The sequence below is a fragment of the Polyodon spathula genome, chromosome 15 (assembly GCF_017654505.1).
Source record: "Polyodon spathula isolate WHYD16114869_AA chromosome 15, ASM1765450v1, whole genome shotgun sequence".
Lineage (NCBI taxonomy): Eukaryota > Metazoa > Chordata > Actinopteri > Acipenseriformes > Polyodontidae > Polyodon > Polyodon spathula.
The window spans coordinates 7,168,013-7,178,103 of NC_054548.1; the positions used below are offsets into that span (position 1 = coordinate 7,168,013).

The 10,091-nt window shown below is 37.9% G+C and overlaps 1 protein-coding gene across 3 annotated transcripts in view; it reads left to right on the plus strand.

Moving 5' to 3' along the window:
- The window catches only part of LOC121327899 (DNA repair protein REV1-like), a 40,959-nt gene extending 32,197 nt beyond the window's left edge, over window positions 1–8,762 (plus strand). For 2 of the 3 annotated variants that reach the window (XM_041272222.1, XM_041272223.1), the window contains 6 exons: window positions 201–401; window positions 1,677–1,791; window positions 2,179–2,402; window positions 6,357–6,507; window positions 6,770–6,872; window positions 7,260–8,762. In XM_041272222.1, coding sequence (XP_041128156.1) covers window positions 201–401; window positions 1,677–1,791; window positions 2,179–2,402; window positions 6,357–6,507; window positions 6,770–6,872; window positions 7,260–7,371 — 906 coding nt within the window. In that variant the 3' untranslated portion in view covers window positions 7,372–8,762. Of the gene's footprint in view, window positions 1–200; window positions 402–721; window positions 917–1,676; window positions 1,792–2,178; window positions 2,403–6,356; window positions 6,508–6,769; window positions 6,873–7,259 lie in introns of those variants that run through there. The other variant, XR_005951619.1, reaches the window with a different exon arrangement.
- Window positions 8,763–10,091: the final 1,329 nt, after the last annotated feature.

The window sequence follows — 10,091 nt, forward strand, 5'->3', positions numbered from 1 at the left end:
TGTGGCATGTATTATGCAGATCTTGAATAATATATGTAATTATTTAGTATTAATGAATATTTGGAAAGAAAGGTTTAAAAAGAAAACTATGGAGCAAGACCGTGCGACCACAGATGGCTGAGGTTTGCGTCCCAGTGCAATATGGGGTTGAGTAATATGTAACAAGGTCAAGTGTAAAAAGTGGTATGACTTAATTGCAGATAGACCACTCAGTGTTGGAAGCCTTGCCTGCAGAAATCCGAGAGCAGGTGGAGCAGGTGTATTTGAGCAGGTCGGAGGAGACGCCAAACGGATTTGTCACAGCGCCAGAGTCACTGGGCACCCTCGTTCTGCAGGTCCCAGAGCAGCTGGGCCAGAACAATCACAGTGGCATCATTGTAGCACTGCCAGAACTCTCCCAGGTAAGGACACATCACACGCAGCTCTGCATTTTTAATGTGTTTATTGCCTACCTTTACAGATCCACAGGGGTTTACTCATGATACAAGAATGGAGTAATTGCTGCTTGTAGGGGATATCTTTCATTGTTATATCCTGGTAAAAACCAAACAAAATAAAAAAGGGGAGGTAATTACTCCACGCTAGGGCCTTTTGACATTTCCTTCACAGCCCTGGCTAAGTCACAGCTGGCTCATTCCACAGCTGCCATTTGTGCAATAGGAATATCCCAAGCTCAGACAGTCACTGTGAGGTTTGAGCACATGAGCATGCCTCTTCACAGGTGGGATGCTGCAACGTTTGTGATGCAGGGGCCTGCTCAACAAGCTCGACTCCGGGTTCAACGTGCCCAGCCTCCTCCCTGACCCCTGGGAGAGGTTAGCAGGAGCAAGCTCCCTATGTGAAGCAGGGTTAGGGTGCCAGCGCCCGCTTTCCATCCTCCTTTTCTTCACCCCGTGGACGACATTCCTGCAAGGAGGTGCTTAGACAAGGGGTGCTTACCGGATACAATTGGCTATTTGCCCTGGAAAGGCTTTTTTATGTTATGTTTTGTTGTGTATGGGTATATAAATATACAAAAGTGTTCACTGCTTTATTTTAAAAACATTCCAAAATAATATCTGTACATGCAGGATTATTGTGATGTAATTCAAGGCTGCAGTAACATGTTCTGTTGCATGAACTCTGGTTAGTTGTACCTCTCGTTTTGTACAGTTCTGTACAGTTATGTTATGAAACCCACTTTCATTTAAAAGAATCTTCACCCAGCCTCCATGCTAATTTCAGTCAAGAAGCCAGCTGACCAGGTCCTCCCAAGGGTTTTCAGTGACTAATTAATTTCTGTTGCACATTGTTTTTCCTTTGAATGAAATAGCAAAAGTGAAATTATTAAAATAAACATTTCATGTTATTCATAAAACATTAAGTCTTCAAAATTGGTTCATATGGCTAAATCCAATGTAATTGGGTGTCAACACGCTCAGCAGTTTAATTTAAAATTAGCCATGCACCAGACAATTAACCATCACAGTTCTGTGGCTGGAACTAGAGCTTGCATGCTGATTTTAAGTGAGCTCAGAGCCAGGTAAACAACAAGTAAATGAAATGTACTAACTAATTAAGGAGCAGAACTGTTAAAATTGTATTTTAGAGCTACAGTTTGTTAATGTTGCTGTGACAGGAGAAAAACTGAGAGCCCACAAAACCTGTGGCAATATTAATATCTTAACCTCCTGCAGGTAGACCCTGACGTGTTTTCAGCGTTACCTGTGGAGCTGCAGGAGGAGTTGAAGACGGCCTACAGCCAACGGCAGAGAGCACCCGAGGCACCCAACAACCAGCAGAACACAGTCGGTAAGGAACACATGACTTGGCTGTGGAGTCTCTTAAACCATAATACTGTCTCTTCATCCATAATACTGTCTTTAACCAATTCAATACTAACATTTTAGGCTAATATTTCTGTTCATTGTGGTTCACAGTCTTTTTTTAATTGGATCACGTTTGATGTTTGTGTGACTGTTTGTCAGGTGATAAGTTGCCTGGGATCCATTTCCGAAAAGGGCCTTAGTTTTTAGTCTAGTTCTGCATTTGAGAATTCCCTGAGAATGTGAACATCACTGTTGTGGGTGTAAAGGTGGTATAGGTCTTGATGGGTAAAGCTGTATGCTGTGCCCTCCTGTTCAATTGTTTTCTGGAGTCTTAGCAGGCAAGCTGATGATGCTTGGTCTTGTTCTGCAGTGACAAGAAACACACATCTGCCGCTGAAGCAGCCACTTACTGTGAAGACAAAGAAGCGCAACAAAAAGAAAAACGTGGTGAGCCTGTTAAAGAAGACAGAGAGCCCTCTAAAGAACAAGCTGCTGAACAGCCCAGCGAAAAGCAGTGGAATCAGAACTGGGAGCCCTCAGAAACTCATTGTTGACTTCCTGAAATATGAAGAAAGCACTGCAGAGAAACTAAAGGTAAGCATTTATATTGGGTTATATATTATTTATATGAGCTGCTTAGGGTTTTTGAGCATTATTTTATTTATTTATTTATTTTCCCTATAACAGATGTTGAGCGCTATTCTTAACTTTCAAAACATGTTTTAAGGAATTAACTAAATAATGAGTAAGCTATAGCTCTTAGAGTTGGAAAAGGTTTCACGAACTCCAAACCTGATTTTAATGAATCAATATGTGCTTACAAAACATTCCTCATCTAAACATTCCTTAAAATATATTAGAAACATGTGGAATACAGGCTCATTTCTAACTGTCCAGGATGCTGTAATACGATAAGCTGCTCAATTGTTATCAGATTCCTACAGGACATAGTATTAACATTTTTCATTAACATTATATACAGTGGTAGCCAAAACCAGCTATAATAATGTCAAAATGTGGCACGATAAAACCAAAGTCAATGCAATATGCAGTTTTGTTAACCTGCCCTACATATTCTGCACACTAGAGGGCGTTGTCTAACAAGAAACTGGTTTGTCACAGATTAGACTGAAATGCAGTGTTTTTTCACCAGTGGGTGTCACATGCTGAAGCTCATGAATTCCAAAAGCGCATAACTTACATTGAGTTAAAGTAAGTTTCATACTGTTCATGTGGTAACAGCTTGAATATGCCGATGTCTACAGTAGATCAAGAAGTTAAGCAGTGCTTTTGCTAAAGAGATGCCTAATAGTAAAAAAAAATGTGTTGTTACAAGTGGATACATACACCTACAGTAAGCAGAGCAAATAAATAAATAGCCTGCTTCTCCTCTGATATGGCTGTGTGCATTCATGCAACCTTCAGTAAATGCACGTTCATCATTTATTTTCACTTGCCATGCATCTGTGTTTCTTGTCAGCAACATATTTCCCAAGGTTGATAGTTGTACAGTGTACAGTAAGGATTTAAATTGAGGATGACTAGTGAGTGCAGCAGTTAATTATATGTTATGTGTTTTATTTATCTAGTTTATTGTATGAAATTTGTTTTACACAGAACTAGCATTGACCCTGCCCCCCATTTAAAATATGAAATGTGTTGTAATGTCTCGAAACACACATCACCAAAGAAAAACCCCCAACATTGCTCATACCATAGGATACCAAGCACGATACTTGAAGTAACTTAAAAAAAATGATGGTGATTAAGTAGATTCAAGAAAATGCACAGAGTCCTTTTCTTCAATCAGTTGCCAGGTTTATTGAAATATGCAGGGAGTCTGGTCCCAGGTACAGGACAAACAGAAAACTCATCATTACAATGTTTACATGCCATTAAATACCCTTCTGTATAGATGGTCCACCTCCCCTTTCTCTGACACTTAACCAATGGCCGAGGTACAACACATTGTTCTGTTAATTTATTGTGTGTGTGTGTGTGTAGTCTAGTGTGACAGCCTCTGAACTCAGTGCATTATTCACACTCCTGGAGACAAAAGGTCCATAAATCTGCCTTTTGTTATCATCTTGAGACCCCTTTGATCCCAGTGGCATTATCTCTTTCGATCTCTCTGAAGTCTTTAGAGCCTGTGCTAATTGTAGTCCACAGCATTGTTAGCTTGCAGTCAATGTTGGGCAAGAAGCTTGTAGACGCAACGTCTCTATCAATGGTTAGCAGTACATGCAATTTGAACCAAACAGTCTGCTATCTGCAATATTAGTCTCCTTTCAGAAAAGAACACCTGTATAGCTGTGCCAGTCCACATGCGTAGCAAACTGCTAATCAATTCTCGATCCATGTTTTCCAACAATACTCATAAATAAAATTCAAACAAAATATAAAATCTAGTATTTAAAAGCATATGTCCATGTTCGACAAACTGAATGTGTAGCTAATTTACAACTACGGTTAAAATTCTTCAAAGTCAGATGTCAAAAAACTGTCAGATTACTGGTAATATTTTTACAAAGTATCTGCATTTAACAACTGATACGGAGCACAAACCCCAAACATCATCGTACTATACTATGAGCTCATTGAATAATATATATATTTTACCACAAAAAACAAAATAACAGCCTGCGTATAATTAAAGCATTTTCTTACCATGTGACAGCTGAGGTCTGCTGATGAGGATTAAGACTTATGCTTGCCAAAGTAGGCTTCTCAGCGCTCATTCTTTCTGTCTTTGTGTGTGTGTGCTTAGCAAAGCCACTGTGTGTAAAGATGTCAGGTGCATGTTCTGTCTTGGATGGGTTTTCAGCCATCGCAAAGCAGAAAATGAACGTTCAGCTGTACAAGAAGGCATTGGCACAGTGAAGTACACTTTCAGTAATTTTATTCAACATCTGGCAACAGTATTTTAGTAAAAGGACAACTGTTGAATATGGTTAAGTGTGGTCAGCTTGGTGAAATGCATTGCTTTCCTCGCATTGAGTATTGTATGTCCTGCATTCACTGTATGGCGTTCATTTTTGCATTCTTTAATTATCCTAGTGGTAAGCTTGAGGAATGTTTGCCAGCATGGATTGAGAAGAGGAAGGTCATGCTTAACTAAGCTACTTGACTTTTGAGGTTGTTACAGCTAATGTAGATGATGACAGTGCTTATGATATCATTGACTATGATTTTCAAAAAACTTTTGACAAAATCCCATATGTAAAACTAATACTTCAGTTAAAATCAGCAGGAATACAGGGGAGGACATGAAATTAGATACAGAACTGGCTAAAAAAACAAATGAATGGAGTACAGTGGAAAACAAAACCAGCTGTAAAAATGTTGAACTATGGCTTGGTTCGCTTCTTAATAAAACTGAAGTTAATATGATATGCAGTTTCGTTAACCTCCCTTGCCTCTTCTGCACGCTAGAGGACGATATCTGACTAGAAACTGGTTCGTTACAAATTACAAGTCGATGCCGCCTAATCGGGATGCTGATAATCAGGATTCCTGCTTAAATGGGATAAAACTCTGGGTGACGGTTCTCATTGCTATTTATGTAATTTAATTGGGACATCACTTTGTTTCATTTGGATATAGTATTTTTAAATGATGAACGGAGATCGCTTCACAGAGCAAGACAGGTTGCTTAGGGCAGTGCAGCGAGTACATGATTATGCTGTGATTTATGTAAACCACGTTGGAGCTGGAGTCTCCTATGGCTTCTCAGGTTGCTGTTGCAAAGAAAGTTGGCGTGTCAACATTGCAGTTGCCTCGATTTGTGATAAGATGTGATTTCATTATTTTTCATTTAATGTAAAAAATTAAAAAAAACAACAACAACAAAAAAAAAAAAAAACAGCAATTTGTTTTGTTTAGGAATAAAAAAAAAATTATTTTTTAAAAAATGATGTATTTAACGTTTAATTATGATGTGATGTAATTAATTTTCATTTAATTTTGTAAACGTTTTAATTGGGACAGCTGCTTATTCAGGATATGTTTTACTTACACACAGTGGTTATCTGGCATTTGAGATTGTTGTAGTATATTGTCCCACAGATATCAACAGTGTTTAACCAAATGCTTTCTATCACTTTACAGTATAATTGAGTGCCTAGCTATATATATATATATATATATATATATATATATATATATATATATATATATATATATATATATATATATATATATATATATATATATATATATATATATATATAAAATAAATAATTAAAACTTTTTGATAATGATGACGCCAACAGCGATGGACCTTTTTGACTGGACTGTGTGTGTGTGTGTATATATATATATATATATATACTCCACTGCAAACCTGCACTTTTGTCTTTTTACTGTCAAGTAAAGTGATGCAAACTCATTAGAGACATCTTGTGACTGCAGTGTACATTTCTAAATGTGGGATTTTTATTAATGGTGCAAAATAACAGCAGGCGGCATTTTCTGCTCCGTGTTGCTAGGTAGGGCACACTTCGGTCTGTAATGCATGGCTTATCTTCTGTGTTTTCTGTTCCCGTTCAGCTTGAGACTGGGCCTTCCACGTCAGGTCTCATACCTGTTCCCCAGGAGGAAGCCTCAAAAGTGCCAGTCCACCAAGGGCCTAACCTCGCTGGAGCTTTTGAGCTCGGAGACATCAAGGCCTTGCTGAAGGAATGGGTCACCTCCATCTCGGGTAAGTCTTCAGTTAACCAACTGGAGGTTTGTTATTTCTGGCGGGCGTAGAATATAATAGAGGTAACTGTAGATCACACTCCTTTTTACATAGAAAACCTGTTCACATCTATAGGTCATACTCATTTTTACATAGAAAACCAGTTCCCATCTATAGGTCTCACTCATTTTTACATGGCTGTGCTGTGGGTGTTGGTCAAGGTGATGTATGTGGTCTTGATACGAGGGCCCTTGTTTGCATTCAGGTATCCCATGTTTTTCAGATCCCATGGAGGAGGACATTCTGCAGGTTGTGAGGTACTGCACAGATCTTATAGAAGACAAAGATCTGGAAAAACTAGACCTCGTCATTAAATACATGAAAAGGTATGTTTTTTTTTTGTTGTGGATTAACAGAATTTGTGATAGCACCTGGAGTTCTCTGAATTTTATCAAGAATAATAAATATGACACTATGTCTGTGCAGATTTGATACTGTCCCCACAAGGACACCCTAGCATATCAGCAGCATCTGCTACAATATGTGAAACCTCCAATCAATAAGGGCACTTTGTATTCTCTTACACCAAGCAAACATGGGTGGGCTTTTAAGTGTAGTTGTAGTGATGGAAAGGAGTTAAGAGTTTCCAGGAGTTAGAAGAACGGTATGACGTAAAAAACTGAGCTGTCATGACTTCCTGGGATCTACTGGAAGTCGGGTCTTCCCATTGACATTTTATTGTTGAAATCTGATCAGAACAATTTTCCTTTCAGACTAATGCAGCAGTCAGCGGATTCAGTCTGGAACATGGCATTTGACTTCATTCTTGACAACATTCAAGTGGTAATACAGCAAACCTATGGTAGCACATTAAAAATTGCATAGAGGGAAAAAAATTGTAATTATATGAATACTGTATATAAAAATGTAAAAAATGTAGAGAGCCTGGAGCTCTCAACTTGCTGTGCCAGAACTGCTTGTGAAGTATTTGCAAATAGCATGGTAGTAATGCTCTTTTGAAAAATGTTTTATATTAAAAAATAAAGGGTTTTGTACATTTCTTTGCTGAAGTGCCAAATTTGTCAGTATTGCATGTAAATACCGGTTTAAATTGATCTTCTCTTGTAGAATAGCTTCTATTTACAAAAGGGTTGTTTATAAAAGTTTTACGGATTTTTACAGTGGTGTTTACAGTTATTTAATAAAGAACTGTATGTGTTTTTTGATTAAATTGTGCCCGTTTATTTGCCAGATTAGTACTGCACAGCACAAATTAATAGTGTACCTAATTAATTGCTTTTGAGCATATTTAAATGTATCTAATTCAATTGCTTAGAATACATTTTGGCAGTGTATACATTTCAGTGTCTTGCATTTACTAAAGGGTTGGCAATTTAACCCCAGTGTAAAATACAGGCCTAAGGAAGTTAAACTTTGCTGAAGAAACACAGCCACTTAAGACTGTCAAGTTGGAAAACATGGAGACATCATTAAAGTTTGTTAAAGACTGAGGACACTAATCTAACAGACAAATAACTGGTCTATTTGGATGTTTTGAGGCTATTTGATAATTGTTCATGGATGTTTGAAATTTCATGCAAGAAGGGAACAGAGAGGAGGCGCTGTGAAGACCAAGAAGAAACTAATGTCATCATATTGTCCTGTATCATTTATTAAATTCAGATACAAAAATATTTACTGAATTACTGGCACTTGGACTAAACAAATACATCTCATCTATTATTCACGCTAACCAAACACGATTTATAACAAATAGGTTTTATTTTTTCAATGTGAGACGGCTGCTGAATATCGTGCACAGAAAGCGTGAAAAAAATGTGAAAGCCGCAGTCTTATCTTTTAGACTTAGAAAAGGCATTCGAGCAAGTTGAATGGAAATACATAACCATATACATATCCAGCAGCATCAATTCTCACAAAACAAAGTAAATCGGTACATTTGTATTTACACGGGCATACAGCATGGAAGCCCTCTTTCGCCACTTATTTGCATTAGCAATAGAACCAATGAGTATAAGAAAACATCCACGCATAAAAACTTTACAGGTGGGAAAAACATCATATCTCTTTATATGCAGATATCATGCTGTACATATACCCCCCCCCCCCCCCCCCCCTTGCCAGATGAGTAAAAGAAAAAATGGGAGTTTTCAGTATATACCATCAAACTGCAGAAGAGCAGGGATCAGTATTAGGTCCTCTACTATGCCTAATCTACATTAATGATTTAGATTATGGTATAGTAAGCAAACTTGTTAAATTCACAAACGACACAAAAATAGGGGTGGCAAACACTGTTTTAGCAGCAATGGTCATTCAAAATGATCTAGACAAGATTCAGAACTGGGCAGACCAATGGCAAATGACATTTAATAGAGAAAGGTGTAAGCAGGAAATAAAAATGTGCATTATGTCTTCATCTAGACAATGTGGGGAAGCTATAAAAAAGGCCAAAAAGATGCTCAAATACATTGTGAAAAGTGTTGAATTTAAATAAAGGGAAGTAATGTTAACCTCATCTTGAATATTGTGCTGAGTTCTGGTCACCTCGCTACAAAAAGGAATTCGCTGCTCTAGAAATAGTGCAAAGAAGAGTGACCAGAATTATTCTGGGTTTAAAAGTCATATCATATGCAGACAGGCTAAAATAATTGATTCTATTCAGTCTTGAACAAAGACGACTATGCAGCGACCTAATTCAAGCATTCAAAATTCTAAAAGGTATTGACAATGTCGACCCAAGGGACCTGAAAAAAGAAACAAGGACCAGGGGTCACAAATGGAGATTAGACAAAGGGGCATTCAGAACAGAAAAGAGGAGGCAATTTTTAACACAGATAATCGTGAGGGTATGGAATCAACTCCCCAGTAATGTTGTTGAAGCTGATACCCTGGGATCCTTCAAGAAGCTGCTTGATGAGAATGGCCTCCTCTCGTTTGTAAACTGTATGTTCTCTCACTGTAAATATAGACTGACTTTTAGAATTGCATGGAATCAAATTAGCTATTTGGGAATTACAGGTCCTAAACCACACATTTACATTTAAATTAAACTTCTTGTTAATGCTAGATAAACTGAAGAACAAGTAGCGAATACTACCTCTCTCTCTGATAGGACGTGTAAAAATTGTCTCTCTACCAAGACTGCTAAATCTCTTCCAGAATTGACCAATTTTCTTGACCACAATCAATCACTTTTTAAAACTGTAGATTATATAGTAATGCCATTCATTTGGGGATTTAAGGTGAACAGAATAACTAAAATAAATCTGTGCAGATGTGTGGGATCTGGGGCTACCATATTTCCAGTGTTCTTATTGGGCAGCCAATTTAAGAGCTCTGGTAAACTAGCAGCATGGCCTCTCCGGTTTGTGCTACACAAGTCACTGAGGACATGTAAACAGGTACAGGTGGTTCTTAAATTACCAGATACGTCAGTTCACAGCCCAGTATGTTTCAATCATGCTTTCCTCCCATCTCAGTCAGATGCTGTTTTTAAGACATGGAGAACAGGGGGAATCACTACTTTTAAAAGATCAATATCCTCGTTTGACCAGCTGGGGAAAAAAAAATACAACTGGTCT